The 25047-nt window shown below is 38.3% G+C and overlaps 1 protein-coding gene across 4 annotated transcripts in view; it reads left to right on the top strand.

Annotated features, from left to right (window-relative positions):
- The window catches only part of EXOC6B (exocyst complex component 6B), a 596645-nt gene that overhangs the window by 432290 nt on the left and 139308 nt on the right, over positions 1–25047 (top strand). For all 4 annotated transcript variants that reach the window (XM_004435543.3, XM_014791430.2, XM_087436582.1 and 1 more), the window contains one exon: positions 10011–10084. In XM_004435543.3, the coding sequence (XP_004435600.1) occupies positions 10011–10084 (74 nt within the window). The remainder of the gene's footprint in view (positions 1–10010; positions 10085–25047) is intronic.

Here is a 25047-nt window from a genome sequence, read left to right on the forward strand (position 1 = left end):
TATGTTTAGATCTTGATCTCTGAAAATAAATTCATTAGCCTGTGTAACCAGAATGGCAGACCAGTATTTATGTTGATATTGATCTAATGCAAACATTTAACATGGATGTTGGATCATTGTTTAATTCTTTACATTAAAATTCCATTTTGGGGGAAAAAATTCCCCACTAATAATAGAACAATTCCATGAAGCAAAGAAGCAAAGCTAGAAAATATAGAAAATGTTAACTTTCTCTGGGCAAGATATACAGAACTTTTTACTTTGCCATTTTGAAAATGGTCTCTAAGAATGAAGACTTGTTTTTATTTAATATCTTTAAATTTTTGATTCATTGAAGAAGTGGCCATGTAGGCAAAAAAATGCATAATATTATTTTATTGTATCTAATTCCAGTCATTTTCATATTAATTATGGTAGGACATGTGTGGCTATACCCTAGATATTAAAATAGATCCGATTTCAAGTTATATTGCACTTGATCTGGATTGGACCTTGTGTTCCAACAGCAGTTCTCTGACACCAATTAAATGTCCTACAATTTAGTCTGGTTCTAACACTAACTACCCAGAGTTAATGCAGACTCCACAAGTTAAGGAGTCAGTTCCACCAGACTGCCCCTCTTCAGATGTCAGCCACAAGTCTCTGGTGTCTTCAAGACACTCGCACTTCTTCCGAGCTGACTACAGGTTCAAGGCTCCTCACACTCCCCTTAGGTTCAATAATTCACTAGAAAAACTAACAGAACTCACTGAAAGTACTGTACTTATGATTATAGTTTGATTATGAAGGCTATAACTCAGGAACAGCCAAATGGAAGAGATGCGTGGGGCAGGATCCTGGGGAGGAGGGGTGCAGGACAGAGTTTCCATGTCTTCTCATGGAGTCCAGGCATGTCAACCTCCCGGCACATCACTGTGTTCACCAATCAGGAAGATCCACTGAGCTTCAGTATCCAGATTTTTTATGTGGGATTTCAATACATAGGCATGATCAAATAAATAGTTGGCCACATGATTGAAATCAATCTCCAGCTCCTTTCCCCTCCCTGGAGATTGGAGGTGGGGCTGAAGGTTCCAGTCTTCTAATCACAGGCTTGGTTTTTCTGGCTTGTCTAGCCCTTCCCTTAAAACTATCTAAGGGCCCATGGGAGTCACTTTGTTAGCGTAAACTTGGGTATGGTTAAAAGGAGCTCATTATGAATAACAAAAGATACTCCTATTGCTCAGGAACTTTCAAGGGTATTTGAAACTCTATACCAAGAGCTGGGGACAAAGACCAGATATATTCCTTATTATATCACAGATTTCAAGAATATATTTGATTCAGTGCCATAGCTTGAAGCAAGTGAAGTGTTATTACCTTCATTTTACAGCAGAGCCGTCTGGCACTAAGGACTTATATGATTTGCCCAAAGTCACATAAGTAAATTTGGAATCCCAGTTACCTTATCTAATGATATGTCCGTTTTCTGTGGATATCAACTTAGACCATGAGACTCAGTTTTCCTAGAAAATTGTGAGAAGTTCCATAAAATGTATACCAAAGAAACATTAACTGTCTACTTTCAGTTTGGAAAGAATTATATTGACTTTTTAAAAAATCTAGCTCTTTTAACTTGGGAAACATCCATGTGGAACCTACCATAATCATTTCTCTGACTTTCAGCATTTTTCATAGTGTAGTGTGACATACCTCCACCCTGTTCAAGAGTCCTGATAGTGAGTCTCAATACTTTTCCTTGTAATGAGTCAGCATTTCTTTTATATTGTACACTTATAAAACACTTTGCAGTTATAGATCAGGATTGTTACTGTCATCATTGGCTGGAGAAACTGAGAGGCAAAGAGCTTTGTCCAGAAATTTAGATGCTGATCAACTATCATCATTTAAAAAAATTTATACCCTGCTGCTTTCCAGAAATGATTTGAGACCACTTTCAACAGGATAAGTTGAAATAAGAAATATGAAAAAATACATAGAAGAAAGAGAAAATGGGATGAAGAGAAGAAAGAAGAATACTAGCATAAGGATTACTAGGGAGGCAATATAAAAATTTACTGATAGGCATGGTGAAGAATATACAAACTATATAGCTTTCTCAGAGGGTGACATATTTTTAAAATGTGAGCTGAATAGAAGCCATTGCCTAATATCTCGGACTTATTTTATTGCTAATTTATTTTATTGAATATTGCTCCAATTCTAATTTCATAGCCAATGTAAAAATAGAATTCATATTGCTATGAATTTTGGGAGTGCTCTTTCTTTGTCATTTCAAAATCTGAAATCATTCTTTGCACATTTCATTTTAATTTACATTCACTACAGTCAGCATCACCTAAAGCTGTGCTGTCCAGTGCTATAGTTACCAGCCACAAGTGGCTGTTTGAGCATTTGAAATGCAGCTAGTCAGAAATGAGATGTGCTGTAAGTGTAAAATATGTACTGGATTTTGGAAAAAACCTCATGAATAATTTTTAAAATATTAATTTCATGTTGAAATTAAAATATTTTAGATATATTGGGTCAAACAAGATATATTATTATTAATTTAAAATTAATTTTTCTTATTTTTTTTTAGTCTACTAGAAATTCTAAAATTACACATGTGGCTCGCATTTCTATTTGGACAGTGCTTTTCTAGAGAATTGATTTTCACTGTGATATTAAATGCCCTACAGAATCCTTTTCAATGTAAAATTTCAGATAGCTATAGCTTTGTGTGTATGTTCATACAACAGAATAATCAGTGCCAAACAAACACGTGGATAAAATTAAGTCCTTAAAAGCATAGTAAAAATATCAAGGATATAAAGTTACTGCTTCAGAACACCAGTCTTTCTCATCTCTCAGGAAACCCACCCCTTTCATGGCAGGTCCTCAGCTTTCCTAGAGATTACACATAAAAGCACTGCTGATTTCTAATTGGAAGAGGCTTCTTTTCACCATATTTTAAAAGATTTCTAATGAAACTGGCCCTTATTTTGCAAAATTGTGAAGCAGTTGGGAACTTCAGAGGCAAGTTATGACTTTACACAGATCTATATATTTTTATGATTTTATTGTTCCCTAACTAAATGGAAAAGAATATTTAATATGTATATAAAGGAACGCGTAAAGTGAATATTTGTTTTTAGACATTCTAGGTGGGGGCTGCATATTGAAATAATAGAAGGACAGACTTAGAGGGATTAGATTCTAACTGGTTCACTGACTTAACTGTTTTGGCCTTAATTTTTTCATCTGTAAAAGTCCTCAGTAGTTACAGATGCTCCTTTCAGCTTTAGGATTCTAGGTTGTAGACTCAAGTCCTAGGACGTCTTTTGCTATTTTTTTGGCTGTTATTTTTCTGTAGAATATTAAGGGAGAGTCCAATGCTATGTGGCATGACATTGATCTGCCACTTGTTGTAGTCTTGACTTTCCTTAACCCTTCTTTCTCTGCAGGGACTCACACAATGCAAAAGTCACTCTGTTTAATTTATTGAATGCAACTAAAGTGTTCTTATCCATCGTTAGAATATTATTTCTTTACACAAACAACAGCACTTTATTTCTCTGAAGGCACCCAGTGCCCCCTGGACCCCATGAAACCATAGGAACTTATATCATCCCCTTCTTTTAAATCTTGAACAGAATTGTTTTCTAGTCTGCTTTGCTAGCTTCAACCAACTAATTTCATTAAACTGTTTCCTGATTCTTCTTATATAGTAGGCAAGAAATAGAAATCAGCTTCCCTAATTTTCTAGGTTTATTCCTCATAAGACAGCTTTTCTCTCCAGGTGCATGTGTGCTGTGATTGACACCAGTCGCTGCGAGTGCCTGGGCCCTCATTTCCTCTCAATGATACAGTGTAAGGGACAGCCAGATGGAGATTGATTGGCCTGTTTACTTAGCAGCAGCATGAAAGTTCTTTTATGCTTGTGGCCATTTCCTAGCTTATAGAGGATTAATTCCTTGTTAATTAAAAAGCCATGTGTAGCTGTCCTACTTTTAAGTTGTCTTTTAGAGCAAAAGAAGCTTGGAGAATTGAACTTGAAGAATCAAACTTTAAAAACAGTTTATAAACCTATTTGGAATGCTAGCTTGGCATTTGCTATTAGACTTTTGTATTATCAGTTTTAATCAGATTTCTCTCACAGAAGCTTTGAGAATAAGTTAGTTAGCCTGTACTTTCCTCTGCCCTTCTTGAAGTGGGAGATCTAGTGAGTTACTTATTTAAAATATGTAAAAGCAAAGAATAATTTATATCACCCAGTTATACCCTAGATAATTAAAGGTAGCTATGTTTTATGATCATCTGTCCATACAAGCACACTTATACAAGTATAGTCAGTTGAATCTCCAAGGCGCTTTTCCGTCCCACCCACCCCCACCATTTTCTGTCTCCTTGATATCTCTCTCCTTATTACTTACTTCATTGTGTTCTGGCCCACCTTTCTCTGACCAGCAGGCCTTGAGTGGATTCCCTGTAGAGTCCATCAACCCTTCTCTGTAATTAGCTTAGTGGAACCACTGTGCAGTGATGCAAGAACGCTTGAGCTTCCCCAGAGCCACACTCCAGAGTCTAGCACACTCCTTACCTCTTGCTCCAGGGAGCCAGATACCAGGAAACCATTATGTTAATACAGCAACAGCAGCTCTTATTTTTTCAATCCCACAAAAACCACATGACCTGACATGATCTTAAGATGTAAACAAGTACCCAACATACTTTGGGCTCTGGGGTACTGAGTTTTCTTTCTCACCTGGCATTTTGGCTAAAACCAAACTCCTAATCCATTCAGTGAGGGCTGGTAATGCTATATTGTCCGTTGTCTGACCTGGAAGTTCACTGGGAGCAATAGTATACAATGTTAACCATCTTGTTTACTGCCTTGTCAGCTTCCTCTTATTTGAACAAATTATCTTTTCCTCCAACAGTTGCTGTTTTACCTGTTTGCCAGATATTGTACTAGTTTTGCTTTTCTGAAATAAATTTTACCTTGTAGCTCATCTTCCATTGAAAATTCTTCTTGTTCTATGGACAATTTGCAAATATTCGAAGAATTAGTTTTATATTCTGTTTCCCACAACTTGCTTTTGATAAACTCCCAAACGTCCTGTCTAGATATACAGATTATAGACTAAAGCAGTCATTTTGACTTCTCAAAGCCCCTTCTAACTCTGACTCTCCCATTTTATTCTAATTAGGGTTCATTACTCTTTAGAAAATGTATATTTTGTTTTCTAAAGCCAAAGCTTATTTTTAAATTTTCTTTCTTTCCTCCTCTAAGTGACAGTTAATTTTAAGATCAACCTTCAAGAACTCTAAAAGCATTTTGAAATTAGTGGAATCCTTCCTTTTTCTCCTTTGATAATTTCATTTCGTTATAATATGAAGATTATTAGAAGTGTAAACCTATAGGATATTTTTGAGAAATTAATATTGTTTTTAAAAATGGTTTCCACACCTCATAGATGTGTGTATGAGAATGTAAGGGAATGTTGAATATTTGGTAAGTAAAGTAAGTTTTTTTTGTGATTTTCTTTCCCCGCTTGTATCTTCAATTAACAATATGCCTTCTTTACTGTAACTTTGTACACCTCCTTTTTATTTTTTTTTTAATGAAAATATTTCCTTCATTAAAAGATTTTTCACATTTGCAAATTGGATCTTGGAGTCAGGTCCTGATACCAGCTTTGACTCTGAGAGTCTATTTCATGATTGGACAAGGGCAGGGAAGAGCTGCTGGGGAGAGCCGAGTTCTCTGAAGGATGAGTTGGTGCTGGTCAGGGCCTCTACTAACCTGAACAAGTTTTCCGAAAGGAAGATTTCCTGCCAGCCTCTCTGGAACCTTGACTCAGTCCCCAGGTAACATGAGATGGTCAAAGGTAGGGTTTGGTTCTGTGTTAGTGGAACAAGCACCTTGATATTCTTGCTGATAAAGAGGGCACACTACAGAACTCCAGCTTCTGGAAACTTTGGTGCTGGCTTAGGCGACTTAGAGACTGAAAACCTACTACAGGTCTTGGAATCCGGAGAGAAGTCCAGAAAGGGACTTGTCCATTGTGTCTCATATATCCGTTGGTTCCACTTGGCCACTATTGTATGTGTGTACTCCTTTTTATGATGTCAAAAGAAGGAAGGCTTTTACTCGTGACTCTAAAGAAAGGCTTCTTGTGTGTACATATAATCAATTTGTGTATGCATCAGCATGTTACAGCAGACTGGGGTCTTCTTGCCCCCCTCCCATGTGAGTGTTCCTCTTCTCTTTCTGTCAAGCAGCATCTGGGAATTTGGTTGTGCAAATCAAATCCGAGTTGCCTGTTTGCTAAGTCTTGAACAAGTTATATCTCTTGTCACTAGAGAAAGTACTACTAAATTAGCACCACTAAATAATTTTGGGGTGTGTGTATGTGTGTTCTATTTCCTTTTCTCTGATTATAAATGGTTTATACTCATTTTAAAAGTTCATAAATATAAAGAAGAATAAAACCCTCTTGTAATCTTCTTCTCTGTAACAGCCTCAGTTAACATGATGAAATGAGTGCTTACTGTCGTGTTTTCTATGCATATCAGATTTTATATAGTTGAAATCAGACTATATATAAATTTTCATTTTAGTTTTTTAAATATTCACATTTTCTTATGCTATTAACATTTTTCATATATCTAAAAAATTGATTCTAGGAGAACAATCATGTTTTTAAGGGTATATTGAGTCACAAAATTACAGGAGATCTATTTTGTGCATTTATTGAATTTTTAAAATAATACCAGTGAAAATTACTGTGCTATAGCTAATATACTAGTAATTAGTCATATCAGCTTCCTTTAATTATGGAAGTGAAGCATTTAAATATTTGACTATAAATAAATTTGCAATGCCAACTCACTGACTCATCATTGAATGGTAGCTGAATTGCTTCTAATGTTTTGTCCTGGATGTAGAACATTGTTTCTTAACCTTTGTTTGGTCACCAACTCTCTGAGAATTCAGTGAAAACTATGAACCTTCTTCCCAGAGAATGCATATTCACACAAAAAACTAATTGTAATGATAATCAATTATGATATGCCAGGCGCTCTGCTAACTGCTTTACATGTATTTCATTTAATCCTCATAGCAGCACTATAAGGAATGTACTGTTACCCTCATTTTTGAGGTAAAGACAGTGAAGCTTTAAGGAAATTTAGTAACTTGCTCATGCCCATAGAGCTAGTAACTGGGGTTCAGTCTCTGATTTTTATAACCCCAAAGCCTATCCCCTCAATCATTGAGCACCTAATTTTAGGGAGCTCATAAATTCCTAAAGCCTGCTTATTGATACTCATGTAAGGATGGCTTACATTTTGCAATCCAGAGATTTTCATTGGCGGTGAAGATTATGTGTGATTAATGAATCTTGCTATTTTTGTAACTTATTTAATATATGAGTATGTGTTGAACATCTACTATTCTGAATAACTTTTTAGGTTCTGTGATATGGTCCTTATCCCTAAGGAGTTTACTATCTACATGGGAAGACAAGAATTATATACATAAAACAATGATAAAAAATACAGATATGAAGTTGAATGTACAGTAATTAGACATTTCCATAAAGCTATACATGAAAATTAATCTCTTTACTTTGTCATACCTTGATGCAATTATCATTCTTTGATTCCTTGATTTATAAAAGCAAAATCAAATCTAAAAGGCCACCATGTCTTCTGGGAACCTGGAAGATTCAGTGTGTCATAAAAATGAGGTCTATAAAGTGAGACTCTGAGAACTAAATATGTATCACATCCAAATTCCTGAGTGGTTTCATCAGCATCATCTGTTAGCCCCAGGGAGCATGCCCAATAAGGAGATTGAAGAATGTGTGGCTAGCTCTAAAGCTTTCAAACCATGTATCACAGGGTAATTCTGTTGAGTTGAACATGTGTAGGGCAGCAGAACACCTTAATAGTTGCTGCATTTTGATTCAAGTAGGGTTCCTGCTGACAGAGAGGACTTCAGTACTTCAAATGATGCAGCATAGCCTTGAGTCATGCAGGAGCAATAGTGATAATCTGCCATCCTTAGATGAAACCCTCTGGCATGGGAAGTTTATTTAAGCTGGCCACCTGACAATCAAGTCTGTGAAAGGGGTGGCTGTGGCTATAATTCAAAGAACTGCTTTCTATAGGACCATAGTATGGGAAAGTTGTACATGTGACTTGAGTGGCTGCTGTATACGAGGTTATCACAGATAATGGCTGTTGTAAGATTTGAAAGATGGATTATGTCAAGCTTCCTATTAACACGGCCCTCATCAAGTATTTTTACAGTTTTAGAATTTTACTCTTTTAAAACTTTAATTATTTGGCCTTTACATATGATAGAATTAATTTATAAATGGCATTTGAATTTTCTTTTCAAAGCAAATAGAAACTTAGTGCTGCTAATCATGCTATATAGTTTATCTCCTTCCATTTATGAGTCATTTTTATTTGAAATGTATAAAATAAGAATATTTTGTATACAGTTGTATAATACATTGGTGCTGTATTTTAATTGGTTTAATAAATTGTTTTAAATTTCATTTCACATAATATTTCCATAATCCTGCAACTTAATTTGTTAGCATTATTTTTTAAAGTGGGGCAAGGATTTTATAAAAACCTGTTATGTTTAAGAAGCCCCTAGATGGAAAATATTTTTAAAGAACAGAAATTCCTATCATTCTTCACAAATCATCATTTGAATCTATCTAGCTACTAGTTTGGGGGAGTAGTTTTCCAGACATATATGCAGATATCTGGATGGATTTTATTTAATTTCAAAAGAAAAATGTGATACCAACTTTCTATAATTTCTTAAATTCATTCCTGGAGAAAAATATAATTGAAAGCAAAACATTCCTTTTCGCATTCACGTTGAGCAGAGACTTAGTTGGTTTTGAGGTGAATAGATTGATGTTAAATGTCCATCACACTTTGGCTTCACAGAGAGAATTCAAGGCATAGTAACTGTCCAACTTTTGAATTTGTTCTGTGTGTGTGTGCGTGTGTGTGTGTGCGTGTGTGTGTGTGTAGGGGGCTTAAATAAGACCTTTTGATTTCATAATAAGCAGGGCTTAGGGACAATAAAACTTGACATTCTTAACTGTGACTAGTATTTGTCCCTATAGCCCTATGCAGTTGTCTTCTTGTTAACGATGTAGAAGCCCGAGTCATAAACTGAGCATGTACCCAAGGCGCTACTGTAAATTGCAAATAGCATTCATGTGGTCTCTTTGACCTAGACTAAATTGGGATAGAGGAAAGAGAAAAAAGAATTTTCGAGAGTGGAATAGAAGTAGGAGTCAAGAACAAAGTTTACACTAGAAGGATGGACGTGTGCAAAGGTTGTCTAAGTTTTTGCAGTAAGATTTATTTAGATGGGCCTTTTCATATCTGCAAATACTCCTTTGCTTAAGAGCCAAACACTAGATTGGGGCAGCCTCTGCTGCTGGGTGTGTGTGTGTTAGCAATAATGCACTCATGAGATAATACAAATAATCAGTGAGGGAATAATTAATGATGTGGCAGGGAATATTTTTTGATAAATGCTTGGGGAATGAGGTGACAGGCGTGAAATTAGAAAATTCCTTCAGCGATCTAAAATATAAATAGCTTTCGGAACTGAAAAGAGTTTCACAGCTGAAGATTTTATTGTGTTGAGAGGAAAAACTTTTTTCTCTCCCCCACTCCCTCCTCCTTTGCAAGTTGTTTGTCCATTCACAAAACAAATACTCTGAAGCCTAGTGCGGCTCATGGGAATAAATTTCAGGTCGAATTAGTACAGTTTCCTTGCTGTCAGGATGCTGGAATTAATGGTGTTTTGATGACACGAATTTTGAAGGGCAAACAAAGAAGCTGAAGGGAGAGAGACATGACTCCTTAGAAGCTTGGTCCTCCTCTCCCCCAGCCTCTCTTGTCTTCCCTGTCATCCGTCTGCCAATCTCCCTGTCCATGGTTAGTTAAAGGCGCTTTTTATCCTCCTTTCTTTCCCACAGAGTTTGCCAGATCCGGCCCGGTGCCTGGGTTCCAGGAGGACACGCTGCAGTTGGCCTTCATCGACTTGAGACAAGTAAGTCTTTGTGTTTTTGTTTTTTGTTTTTCTTTTAAGATGTGTGACTGGAGACCATCAGGTCTTAAGGAAAAGGGGAGGGGTGGGGGATTGGCGTTGGCGATTCACAGTGGAGACCTAAGGGTTTTTCCCTGTGTTTGAGGCCACCTCTTTTATTTAGCTATCTGGGATCCTTAGCTATGGTGGAGTTAAAGGTTTTGTGGGTAGAAGGGAAGGCAGGAGGTGGGAGGAGGGACCCAGAGAGTAGAGAGACTCAAGTGACCCTCAAGTGATGTGACCCATTGTGCTATAGTTGGCTTCTGCAGACACAGCAAAAAGATAACTCAGCAAACCAATGCTAAGCAGGTGCAGTGATGCAGAGACTGCCTGCCTGGAGAACTTTTGTTTGCAGAGAATGAGGGCAGCAGCACTTAAGAAAAATGAAATAGTTTATATTCTGGATTGTTGGTTTGGTTTGTTGACTTTTTTCTGTTGCCTAAGTCTTCCCATCCCCTCCTTTGTAGAATGTGGTCAGCCACGAGTGACTAAGTGGTCGTTTTAGAAGATGATTAGTAAAGGCCCTGACCAGTCATGCTAACCTAACAGGGAACCCTATTTAATGTGATGAAAGCTGGTTCTTAGGCATACCTGAGCTTTACAAGCCCATCAGATAGAAAGAGTCGTTCCATAGGGCTGTTGCTTGCAGATTGAAATGGGTGGGTTGGTAGGCCTTGGTGGTTTAAGTATAGAGGAGCAGGATGGTCGGGGGCCGAAAAAGGGAGAGAGTTAACTGGGCTCTGTCATCTCTTCACTCTGAAGATGGATGGGGTTGGATAGAAAGTGTGAATGAAGTAAGAATCAATGACTGATGCTTCTCTCCTATTAAAACAATCTTTTTTTTTGTCTGTTTTAAAAAAGGGGCTGGCTTTGTTTCTCCTGCCATAATGATGCAGTGCCTCTTGTTTTCAGAGCTGACATAGTTTGCATTCTGAAAACTTTTAGATGCCCAGGGTATTTCTTAAAGCCGTAGGACCCCTTATATCGGTAGTCTCCTTACCACTGTGACTCGATTCATGCTGGAACAGCTTTTAACCCATAATGGATGGCCTGAGCTACCCCTGAATCCTTGTGGATGGGTAGGTAATCTGTCATCTGATGACAATTCTGGAAAGCCCTGTTAAGCAGAAAACAGAAAATTGTGTCTCTATAGACCCGCCAAAGTTTGAGGATTCAGGCCGCGTCCCAGAAACGTGTGTCAACTTAATATTTGGGGGCCGAGGTGGGAGTTCTCTTACACATAAAGGCTTTCTCAGCATGGTCACAAATGGAGCTGAGTATCTTTCCACACTTAAGACCTTCCACCTGTGGATTCAGCAATTCAACTGAGACATTCAGGCTTAACCCCTTGGCTGATGTAAGACTGAAAGATTGGGATTTTGCTTTAGGGTTTTGTGGAGTGGTATCTGTTGGACTTTTCCTCCCTGTTTCTTCTCAGAAACTTCTGAGCCAATAGGCTTTTCTTGGAAAGCAGAAATTGAATTTCATTGGAGAAACACATCCAAGGAAGAATTTTTCCCTTCTCACTATTCATGAGAAGAAAGTGTGGTCTTTCTCTCTAGTTTGTGGTTTTGGTCCCTATGGAAAGCAACTAGTGTTCACAGAAAATGTTAACTAAGGGAGTAAGTTAGAAAGCACAGCCAAAATAAGGTGGATCTGAGCCGGGAGGGAATGCTCAAGTACTTGTGAGCTCTCAGAGGGCACTGTTGTTTATGCTTAAGTTCCTATTTTCTATTACATTTCTGTTCTTGGAGCTCCTTTTATGAAGTTTTAGCAGTGGAAACCAAAACTCCAAAAATTTAACTAATAATAAAAGAGTATGCCTCTTCCTATTGAATCTATCACCTAATTCCTATTTATTTCTGTCTCTATTAAAGCAGCTTAAATTTTTCTATCCTAGATCATTTGAAAAATTTTTCAGCTCTTTGGCTGTAGCTCATTATTAGCAGGCCTCAGGTGGGTTGAATCATTGTGAGAAAATTATGTTTCTACATTCTATGCTGAAAATATTTATCTGTTTACAGTTCATCTTAGTCATTCTGATAACTTATTTAAGTGTCAGCATCTTTTTAAAAGGAGACTTCTTCTGAACTATAGAGATGTTCAAACTATAGATAGAAAACCTAGGAGTATATTTGCAAAGGAGATATCTTGACCTCAAATGAGGCGTGACTAAGTGTCCTTGAATATATGTCCTTTTGCATATACTCTTCGGAATCCTAAAATAGAGTTATGGAATTTGGGGGTTGGGGGCTAATCTTAAAAATCATGTGGTATAACCTTTGCTTGATACTTGAAAGCCTATACAGCATCCCAGACCGTGCTTGAATATCCTCCTTGAGGAGAACTCATTGCCCCAGAGCACAAGGTCCATCTTAGGACAATCTGATTGTTAGAAAAATATTTCTCAACTTGGCTAAAATCTGTCTCACTTACCTTCAACCCTTTGACTCTTTATATTTTTATTAACGCATCCCCAAGTTGGGGGATGGGCCTTCTATCCTGATTTATTGAGCTTCCTATTTGCTAGTAATCAAGTCTTTTTCACATGTAGCATTATTACCGATTCCTCATCCAGTCTTTATATGGTCGATTTTATGGACCAAAATTGGAAACTTTGGTCTACGTTTTTCTTTTAGACATATTATTAACAACACAGATATTTATTCTAGCCTATCCACACATTTTTAGGTCCTGATTCAGTTATCCAGCTCATTAACTGATTTAACCATTATGCCCTTTATAAGTCAAAGATAACAATATTAAACAAGAATGGCATAAGTTAAAGAAAGAAGTTAAAGTTAAGGCAAGTTATATAAACACTCATGCAAGAAAGGGATCTGTCTCCAGTGCAGTGCAGCAAGGATATTCTTTTACTGTCATTGAGTGTATTTGCCTCACTGGTTTGTGAGCATATTCATCTGATCATGCTTTCATGTTCTCTTGCTTTAGAGTGTTTCGGACACTATCAATTGAATGATAATTTTTAAAATATTCAAAACATGCAATATTTGATGAAATCATCTCTGTTTAGACTATAATAGCAGAGTGTCATTTAAAAGCTATAGAATTTCATTAGCAAATAAATTAGATGTAGATAGCAAACCTATTCATCCTTTCTCACCTGTCCTGTCTAGTCTTAATTTCCTATTTCTTAAAGAAAAGAGTGAAATGACATTTTGAATATACAAGCTTTCATGATATTTTACATTTGTATAGCAGGTAAAAGTTAAAGTACATTTATATACATATCTCATTTGTCAGATTTCTGGGTTTAGAAAACCTGCTGTTAATAATAATGTGAATTAGACAGTACAAATCAAAATCTCCTTTTTTGCCACTTTATACTTTCTACATTTCCAAGTTCATAAAAGTAGGATTGTAGTATGACTTCACATTCATATATCTAAAATATGTGCAAATTTCTATGAAAATCCAAATTTGAGTTAATGCTAAATCTTGAGAAGGACAACTTAAGGACTCAGTTATTAACTACCTTGGAGTGGCATGTACACTCCAAGTACTAATAATTGCTGGCCTTTAATGGTTCATAATTGGGAATTACAATATAAGGCCAATAGTAGATTCTCAATAGTTATTTGATTCTTCAGCAGTAGTACGGTTTGTATTTTTCTTCTGTTGTTAAACATTAAGTAGATATTGCTGATGCATGCCAGAATTTGAACTTCAGTTGATTTGCATTTCAGTTTCTTTTATCAAACTCTGAGTGCCTACTATGAACAGAGCACAACTTAGGTGCTGTGGGAATACACAAATGAATGTAATAGAGTCTCTGTCCTCCAGGAGCAAAGAGGTGATCAGCAAATACTTGATTCTAATACAAGGCACATTGTGATGAGTATTACTTTGGAAGGATAAAGCCATTGTGTATGTTTCAATTATTTCAGCAGCTTTTGCTGCATAACAAATTACCCCAAAACGTATTGGCTTAAAAAAGAACCATTTGTTTAGCTCAAGTTTCTACAGATTGGCAATTTAGGATAAGTTCAGTGGCCTTACTCATACTTTGAGGTCAGTTGCCAGATTGGCTGGTCTAGGATGCCTTAGCTAGGTCCACTCTTCTCTGCTGCACGTGATCTCTCATCCAACCAATAGCCTAACCCAGGCTTATTCACATGGCATCTTAGTATTGTTCCAAGAGAGCAAGAGGAAATGTACAAACCCCTTGAGGCCTACACTTGGAACTAGCAAACCATCATTTCCACCACATTCTGTTGGCTAGAGCTGGTCACAAGGCCAGCCCAAATTCAGGTAATGGGGACATAGACTCCAGCTGATACTCTAGTTGCAATACAACACTTTTATATAAATGATGCAAAATAAACAATGCAAATCAGGAGTAAGATTGTATCTGTAAATGCAAATTGGAGAGGTCTTTGTCGGCCTACGTAGTTACTAAGTATTTCATGAAAAAGGTAGAGAGTTAAACTGAAAGAAAGTTAGGCACTGATAAGGGAAGAAGGTATTTCACGCATAGAAAATAGCTGGTTTTAAGATTTGTTTAAAAACGTGAGTGTGTGTGTGTGTGTGTGTGTGTTAATTTAACTAGACTCTAGACTGTCTTTCCTCTCAAGTATTAGGCTAATCTCTTTAAATCCCCATTCCTTAATTTCTCTTTGTTCCTTATTTTTACTGTTCAGCTTCCTCCTGGACCTCTTTTTTTGTATTCTATACTTCTCCTCATCAAATGCTGCTTATTGCGGGCTACTCTGAAACATTTCACATTTCTGTTATTCACATTTACTATGAGGAAATCTTAACTTCCCCAGATAATTATTTTCGTTATTTATTTAATTTACGGCTGTTCTCCTTACATATTTGAGTAGCAGGAAAAGGTTTCAGTGTGTTCTTTTCTTTAGCAGCATCACATTATTTTCTGTTCCGTGGCCCTAACTGTTATTTACCTGCCATATACGTAAGTTTTTATAAAGCTGAATGAACTAAGTTGTGACATTGCATCAGATCTCCTGAATGGAGCTTGTTGGCAACAAGTCTTATACAGCAAAGCCATCCCAAGATATCTATGGCTTTTTTTAGATTGAGCTGCTGACATTCCCTCTAGGCCAGTTATTCCCCAATTTCTAAACCTTCAGTCTAAAGTAAACACAGTGCATTTCCATTGCAGGCACTTAACTTGCCTTAAAAACAACTATAGAACCTAAGAGAAATAACTGTGTATTTCTTTGGAGATGTTGAACAAATTCTGATGCTATTCCTGTTGAAAATATATAGGTAAAATCAGTACCGTCACTTAGTTAACATCAGGTAGGGAAACCTGAGAACAACTCAAGAACCTAATTATGTAGAACTGCCCCTCCTGTTTCCCATCCTATCTTGATCCTATTCAATAAAATTTTAGGTTTTACATCAAATTACCTTCCCTTCTCTTTTGCCCTGCCCCCAAGTCTAATGAACAACATTCCCACTAAGAGGAACATTCTCCTTTGCTTGACTGCTGTTGGGTCCTATGGAAAAATCTTAGCTTTGCTTAATAATCACTTATATTTTAGCTTCAGTAGAATACCCATTTATGTCAAAAACTTATTTTGTCTGATACAGCACATAACAAAATGATATGTAGTTGATAGAATTTCTTTTTTAATATTTCACTCTAACCAGTCTAAACATCCCCTAACTAGGAGACTACATAGGAGGCCAGGGCGTAGGGCAGGCCCACATCTTAAAAGGCCCCAAGTGTCAGTCTTCATCACAACCCTTAAACTGTATTTAACAGGAAGAAGGGTGATCTCCCACATGTACTTCTTAATACTGGTCCTTAACCTGCTGGAATGTAATTTGGGTTTTGTTTTTTTTTGGGGGGGGTGTTGGGGGGTGGCCTGTAGTTTTCCCAAGTATTTACTGAGCAGTTGTCAATAAGTCATGGTGGAAAAGATGAGAGGTGTCTGGTTAGGTAGTAGGAGAAAGTTTTTATGAAAGGATATTCTTGGTGGAGGAAAATTGAGAGAGTGGTTTGTGAACCCTCTAGTAGTGACGTGTATGGATCAGTAATGTTGTCAGTAGGAATACTCTCCAAGTGCTCCACTAAAATATTTTGTTGACCCTCAGATTGTGTATAATCTTGAATAATGGCCTATAAAACTGGGAGTCATCTGCACCAGAGTCAGAAATCAAACAGTTTGATAACTCGTGAAATTGGAAGATGTCATTACTATGACTGATGTGGATGGTGGGGTTGAAAGTAATGGTTTAAGCCATAAAGCACATTATCTTGGAAAAGATTATTTGCACTACCAAAATGGTGGCATATCTATGCGGGTAGCATGTATATGTTGAGTAGATGTCATTTCAGAAATGAAATCCAGAGTCATCATATCTCAAAAGCATTTGCTAATTAGAAGAGGATACAGTAATATATGAGACCACCTGCACAGATCTCTTTAAGGTACAGAGCCACTGAAAGTTCCTGCAGACCATAGTCCGTGTCTTAACATAGGTACAGCAAGCACTTGGATGTATGGACCTCCCTAATCAGAAAGTATTCATTCATTCATTCATTCAGCACTATGCCTAGCACTGTTATAGTGGGTATAGTGGTAGAGTGGGCATAGTGCAGTGAATAAAACATGGTCTCTGCCCTCGTGGAGCTTCCATTCTTGTGTAATTTGCCCAGGCTTGTAAAACAGGCCATTTTAACATTCTGCTCTTCCCAAAATCTCTCTTCAGGTGGCCCTGGTGCTTCAAGGGGATGCCACTTTGTCTAGATTTTCATTTTCTTGTGTTGATGCTGTGTTGGTCAGTTTTAGAACAGCTGCAGAGTTTTCTGGCAAGATCCTCAGGACAAGGTCAAGTCTGCAGTACACTGATACATAGGCTTTCAGAAAAGAACTTTTAGCTATGGTTTGGCAGCCTGGCGTAAATAAGATGGTCAACTTGAAATACTTCAAAAAGTAGTCCTTTGGTTTTTGAAAGCAGTGTTTTCTGGTTGTATTGACAAAATTGTTTTGCCCAAGTTGTTGTGACAGACATCTGTAACCTTCAGAGTGATACCTCTAACCTCAAGGGAAGCTCTGACAGCAAATAATTCCTATTCCCAAGCAGGGGAGAGCTAACACCTTTGGGTCTGGTTCTGTAAAAAATATACATAGGAACATTTCTGAGAATAGATTCCAATGAGCTAGACCTTTGACCTCATATAAGCCAAGTGTACACAAGGGTGAGGCACAGATGAATAAGGTCTTCTGCTACTGGGATACGGCTGCAGCCTCTTGCAAACCAGGTATATCTCTTACCTTGCTTGGGACATTAGGAATAACTAGAACCATCATGGAAAATCTATAGAAGGAATTGCCAGTAATATATAAGACATTCTGGGATTTACTGAGTGTCCTTGTTTGATTGGAGGAGAATCTGTTCTAGAACTGCTAACACTTTGTCTCACCTCATGCCAGCCGCTTTACTGGGGAGGAGGTGAGCTCAGAAATTCTGTTTCAGGGGTTTTTTTTGATTTAACACAGAATCCACTTTTTCCAGACCAGGATCTCATGAAATAACGTCCCAGCATAGTACAACTCTTTGGTATAGAAAATCATGTAAGGTGTCATTTAAGCGCTAGGAAAAGACCCAGATGTTTAATGGGCCAAATGACATCATAGTGTGTTAGGAAGGCCATTTTCTAGTCATTATCCTCTCACTATGAAAATCATTTAAGCAGCTCAGAGATCTAATTTCTTAAAGTGTTGTGGAGTTGTTTCAGAAGGTTGGGAATCAGAGGAGAGGGAACAAGTACTAGTAGTGGATGCTAACCACGTTGAGACCATGGTAGTCTTAAAAAAGGTAAACTCCTCATTGATTTTTTGAAATAAAGAACAATTGAGGTCTTTGAAGGGAAGATGGAAGATCTGATGAACTCCACTGTGTATTTTCCAGGGGCTTTGCTTTACCTCAGAGAGGAAGCACACCCACTGAACAGGAATGTAGGCGACAGACACTTGGTTCTTTACACAGTTGTATTTGGTAAAGAGATAGCTTCTGAGCCTCGTTGAGGGCCCTCCCCTTTAGATAGTTTGTATGTCTGGAAATGCTACTCACAGATGACAGGCACTGTGGGCCCTCTCAGGGTCCTTAAACTGGATTAATGGCAGATATGTGGAGACAAGCGGTGAGTGAAGGACCTTCAGTTAGGAGTAGTTGTGGACAATCTTTTGGGTAGCAGGAGACCAAACACCAGGCTTTTGACATATTTTCCCATGAATAGTACATTGGGTTTGGCCTTTGACTCATGAGCCTCCCAGGCTAACATTATTCATTGTTACTGTCAATCCATATTGGCACAGTCTTGAGTTAGATGGGAAGTCTAATCTAAAGCTTAATCAACAGAGTTGTCCAGCACTTCCTCCTTTAACCAAGAGGCAGAGCTCTACCACTTAGAGGTTCTACCAGAGTATGGAACAGCCTTTCCAGTTAGAAGGACATTTTCCAGAAGTGTGACTGTAGTCTGTGACAACCCTCCTTTGCTCCAATAGAACTACTGTAATTTTTCATGTGGGCATGGTGCCAGCATCACTCTAGATAGCCTCATAGCAAAGTCTGTCAGTTCAGAGGCTAGAGAGTCATCCCATTTCATCAGCTCTTGTCTGAAGAGCTAATAAGTACAGCATAGTAAGCCACCTGGCAATTGCTACCTTAACTCATAGAAAGCATTGGTGATCCTTTCATGCTATATCATAGGAGACTTAGGTTATCTGTGAGGCTAGCTGCTAGGCTAGCTGCTAGGCTAGCCTGAGGTACTGCACCACTCTCTGCTTCTCCCAACAAGCCAATCCTCAGGAACTCAGGAGGTTTCTCCCTTACCTCAACATACAGCATACCCACAAACCTGGAATTTTTGAATTTCTGAGACAATCAGATCTTCAAGAGGAAGGACAGGAGAGTCATCACCAATGAATTTCCCTGGGAGTAGCAGTGATATCAAGAGGCTCTTCTAGCAGTGCTGGTTGAATTAAAGCCTAGTAGGTTCTGAACACAAATCTCATCTCCGTTAACTAAACTGTCTAGTGTCCTAGAGGACAGTACACTCCTAGGCCGAGGAAAGGGCAGCAGATCCAGGCCTGGGAACTAATTTCTAACTAGTGCCTCCTATTGATAGCCGCTGGAGGGCAGCAGAGAGTGAGAACAAAGGGCTAGATTTAGGGAATTGGGGCATGTTTTCAGTTTACCAGGAAAGAATCCCCCTTAGCTGTAAGGGAATTAGCTTCCTGGGAGCCACAGTTACAAGCATAGGCCTCTGGAGAACAAGGACCAAAAAGAACATCCAGAACCCTGATCTGAAGGTTAAAACACCCCTTCTAGGCAAGTTCAGGAATCAGGAATGGGTAAAGCAATGAGGTAGGACTGACTGTGCAAGGGGAACCAGATGGTATCAGTAAAGGTAGGGAACCAAAAGCACAGTCCAAAATGTCAAGGCCCAAGAGGGCAGGCAAAGATGGAACAGGAACCAAATGAAAGAAAGAACTACAGTGGGAGGCAAGCCAGAGTGAGTGAGTTGTGGAGGCAAAGGTACAGTCAGGAGAGATTGATTCTCTAAGGTAGCCATACCCAGGAAGGAGCCTTTTGTAGGGTGCGTATCAGCAAGCAGGGAGTTGCAAAGGACCAATTTCAGATACAACCAAACAACCATATCTATGGGACTCTCATCTCTTAAAGTAGCTCCTCCTCGATTAGCCAGGGTCATGTCTTTCTTGGTCTTTCTCGATTTCAAGAACAAAATGTTGAGAATGCAGAAAGAGAGATGATATGACATTCTAAGATGTGACTAAGGGAGTCTTATCGTGAAATGAAATTGAACTTGGGCATGAAGGCTTTCTGCATAGCATTGGTGTGAAAGGACAGCTCACTTTCCTAAGATAGCTTCTGATGTTCCATTTTCATATTTTATATTGTAACATTTGCTAAGAATATCCAGTGGAAAAGAAAAACTGGCTCTGACGACTAGTTATATAGGCAAGATCCCAATCAATCCAGGAACTTAGGATCTGTTCCCAGTGGGTTAGCAGAGAGCTGTTTGGAGTCTCTTAAATGCTGAACACTTAGCAGTTTTCCAATCTCCTTAAGTATGGGGAAAGAAAACTGTTTCTTGGCCTATTAAGCTTCTAGTGTCTCGCTTCTTTTTCTCAACCACTTAAACATCAGGAAAATGAGACCCCTGTACCCACAAATTCCAGGATCCCTATAGTGGGTGTTAGGACAGCATAGTGGTTACGAAGTTTGGAATTGGACAGACCTGGGTTACTAGCTGTGACATTTGGCAAATCATTTGACCTCTCTAAGACGTAGTTTCCTACTATCTTTGATTATATGCTTACCAAATATTAAGTAACATAATTACATTATCTTATTTAATGCTTACTCCAGCATTATAAGCCTTGTAAATCATCATTTTTATAGCCTAGGGTCTGTTTACAGTAGGTTATTTCATAAATATAACAGGTGAATGACTAAATAAATTATGATATATGCATATAAAGAAATATCACTCGTCAATAAAAGGAATAAACTATTGATACATCCAATTCTAGAATTTATATGAAATTCTGGAAAATGTAAACTGATCTATAGTGACAGGGTAGATCAGTGGTTGCTTGGGGGCAAGGGGCCAGGACTGACTACAAAGAAGCACAAAGGAGTTTCTTGGGATGAAAAAATGTTCGTGGTGGTGTTGGTTGCTTTGGTATATATATTTGTCAAAACTCATGGAACTTACACTTATTTTATTATACATAAAATTATATTAATATAAAATTGATTTTAAAAGTAGTAGTCTAAAAATTTTATATAAAATTCTATATATAAAATTCTAGAATATTATATAAAATCCTTTGTGTCTGGCTTCTTTCATTCAGCATAATGTTTTGAGATTCATCCATGGTATTGGATGTATCAATAGTTCATTCCTTTTTATTGATGAGTGATATTTTTTTATATGGATATATCATAATTTATTTAGTCATTCACCTGCTATAGTTATGAACATTTTATTGTTTCCAGTTTTGCACTATTATGAATAAGGCTGCTATGAACATTCATGTACAAGTGCTTGCATGGATATGTGTTTTTATTTCTCTGGGTAATACTAGGAGTGGAATTGTTGGGTCAATGTATATGTGTATGTTTAACTTGTGTATGTTTAACTTTATTTTTTTTAATGTCAAACTGTTTCCAGTGTAGTTGTACCATTTTCCATACCCACCAACAGTGAATGAAAGTTCCCGTTGTTCCACATCCTCTTCAACACTTGGTGTGACAGTCTTATTGTTTGTTGGTTTATTGAGGCATAATTTACATATAGTAAAAAATTCATCCTTCTTCGATGTACAGCTCTATAAATTCTTACAAACTTATGCAAGTTATGTAACCACCACCAAGTCAAGATACAGAATATTTCCATTACTCAAAAAATTCCTTTATGCCTCTTTGCAGTGAGTCGTCTCTTCCCACTCCCAGCTGCTGGCAATAATTACTCTGACCTCTGATGCTATGGTTTTGTCACATAAGTGGAATCATGCTTTTAATTTTGGCCTCTTTCACTTAGCATGATGCTTTTGAGATTCATCCATGTTGTTGCATGTATTAGTAGTCTGTTCATTTTTATTGCAGAGTAGTATTCCATTATAGACATTATTGGTTTACTCATTCCCCAGTTGATGAATATTTGGATCGTTTCCAGTTTAGGAATATCATGAATAAAGCCCAATAAATATTTGTGTAAAGTTTTTTATGTGGACACATGTTTTCATTTCTCTAGAATAAATACTTAGGGGTGGGATTATTTAGTCATAGAGTAAGTGTGCGTTTAACTTTATAAGATGCTATCACTGTTTTCCAAAGTGACTTTACCATTTTGCCTTTTCACCGGCAATACATGAGAGTTGCAGTTGCTCTGCCTCCTTGCTAATACTTGATATTGTCATTTTTTCTTTAATTTGCACCATTCTAATAGGTATGTAGTAAGATCTTGTTGCGGTTTTAATTTGCATTCCTATAATGACTATTGATGCTGAACATCATTTTGTGTCCTTATTTGGCATCCGGACCTCTCCTTTTGTGAAGTATTTGTTCACATCTTTTGTCCAGTTTTTGAAATAATTCTTATCATTGAGTTGTAAAAGATTTCTACATATTCTGGTTAATAGTCCATTATCAGATATGTGTTTAGCAACTTTTTTCTCCTAATCTGTGGCTTTTAATTTTCTTAATAGTATCTTTCAAAAAGTTTGAGTTTTTTATTTTAACAACATAGTTCATAATGACATGATTTTTTTTCTTCATGGCTCATGCTCTGTGTGTCCTATCTTAAGAAATCTTTCCTAACTCAAAGTCACAAAGATTATCTTCTGTGTTTTCTTCTAGGAATTTTATAGTGTTAGGTCTTGCATTTAGGTCTCAGATGATACATTTTGAGTTAATATTTCAATATGATGTAAGATATGGTCAAAGTTCATATTTTTATATAGAATGTACTGTTGTTCCAGCACCGTTTGTTTATATAATTTTTTATTTATTTATTTATTTATCCCCCAAAGCCCCAGTAGATAGTTGTATGTCACAGTTGCACATCCTTCTAGTTGCTGTATGTGGGACGCGGCCTCAGCATGGCCAGAGAAGCAGTGCGTCGGTGCGCGCCCGGGATCCGAACCCGGGCTGCCAGCAGCGGAGCGCGCGCACTTAACCGCTAAGCCACGGGGTCGGCCCAAGCACCGTTTGTTTAAAAGACTATGTTTTCTCCATTGATTTGCCTTGACACCTTTATCAAAAATTGATTGACTGTATGTGTATTGTTCTGTTTCTGGACTCGTTATATTCTTTTTCATTGTTCTGTATGTCTATCCTTTTGCTACGTCTTGATCTTACTTTTATATTAAGTCTTGAAATCAGAGAGTATGGTGTGAGTCTTCTAACTTTTTTTCCTTTTTCAAAATTGTTTTGTGTATTCTAGGTTTTTTTACACGTGTATTTTAGAATCAGCTTGTTAATAGTTACAAAAAAGCTTGCTGGAATTTTGACTAGCATTTTGTTGAATTCATAGATCAATTTGGGGAGAATTGACATACTGACAATATTGAGTCTTCTAATCCATGTACACAGTCTATCTCTCTATTTATGTCTTTGATTTCTCTCATCAGTGCTTTGTAGTTTTCAGCAAATCTTGCACATATTTTGTTAGATTTATTCTAAAGTATTTCATGTTCATTGTGAATGGTATTGTTCTTTTAAGGTCAATTTTTAGTTGTTCATTGCTAGTATATGGAAACATAATTGGTTTTTGTATGATGACCTTCAATCTTAAACTTAATAAACTCACTTATTAGATCTAGTAATATTTTATAGATTCTTTGGTATTTTCTAGGTAGATAATTATGGCATCTGTGAATAAAGACAGTTTTACTTCTTCCTTTCCAATCTAGCTGCCTTTTGTTTCTTGCCTCATTACACCAGGACCTTCAGTACAATGTTAAATAGAAGTAATGAGAGCAGATATCCTTGCCTTGTTCCTGATCTTACTGGGGAAATATTCAGTCTTTCACCATTAAATATAATGATAAGTGTAAGGTTTTTATGCCTTTCATCCGTTGAGAAATTTTCTTTTAATTCTTAATTTGCTTAGGGTTTTTATTATGAATAGTACATCAGTTTTATATCCTGTCATCTAATTAGCCATTATTGGGGAGGCGGAGTCAAGATGGCGGCATAGGCAGACTCTGAACTCACCTCCTCCCGTGGACACAGCCAATTTATAACTACTCGTGGAAAAATTACCCCTGAGACAGAACTGAAAACTGGATAAGAGGAACTCCTGCAACAACGGACAATCCTAACTGGGGTAGAAGAGGCAGAGACTCCCTTCCGGAGAGGAAAAACGCCGCCTTCACAAGCCGCCAGCGTCACGGCCACTGGGAGCAGCTCACAGGTACGCAGCCTCCCTGGAGGCGCGGGGCCCTGAGCCGGGGAGCGCCCCCGCTGTGGGCATTTTGTGGACCCAGCACAATTGACACCAGCGGCATAATATCTGACTTTGCCTTCTACTAAAGCCTTGGGGAGTACCCCCAGAAAACCCGGTTCACAAAGAAACTAAAACTGGCTCTTAAAGGGCCCGCGCACACACTCACCCGTTCCAGAAAGCGTCCTAAAATCACCAGAAAGAAAGGTGCACACTGCTTTGGTGACAAGAGACTCACCTAATAGGCCCTGAGTGCATCTCGGTGAGGGGTGAGACCTCTCCAGGGACTGGGACATTGGCGGCGGCCATTGTTGTGGCCTGGTGTGAGCCTGCTGACACAGACGCCATTGGAGTTTTCCCCGAGACCTGCTAGCCCAGGGTCTGCTCCACCCGCTAGAGCACCGATTTAATCCAGCTCAGCCAGGGCAGGCAGCCCACCCTAGAGACTGGCCCCACCCAACAACAAGCCCTCAGGCAACGTGTGGGCCTGCATAAATTGGAGACTGGATTTTCTGCAGCCTGGCAACTGAGCTGACTTGAGCGGGGCAGGGTGTGCACAAGGAGCGGGTGGAGAGTGTGGGGTGGTGGCAGAGTGTGTGGGGCTCCCGCCGTGGAGAGACTGGGTCCGCTTGGGGAGGTCGGAGCGCTCACACGGGGCAGGACTGTGTTGACTGTGTGTGTGGACCTCTGGGCGGCAGGGCTTGTCAGCTGCAGAAGACTTGTGCTTCTCAAAGACCCACATAGGAGGTTTGCCCCACCTTCCAAAGCCTGAAACAATTGGGTGCTCCTGTGCCTGAGGCCAGCCCCACCCAGCTGCAATCCTCAGAGAGCTGACAAGAGACCTAATAGGCTAGAGGTTTACAGCAATTCTAAGGCCCTGAGCCTAACAACCTGCCACACCGGGGTCCTACTCACATAAAAGAAATACTGCAACACAAATGTGGTATTAGAA

This window comes from Ceratotherium simum, chromosome 11 (assembly GCF_057802395.1).
Source record: "Ceratotherium simum simum isolate JZ-2026a chromosome 11, ASM5780239v1, whole genome shotgun sequence".
Classification (NCBI taxonomy): Eukaryota; Metazoa; Chordata; class Mammalia; order Perissodactyla; family Rhinocerotidae; genus Ceratotherium; species Ceratotherium simum.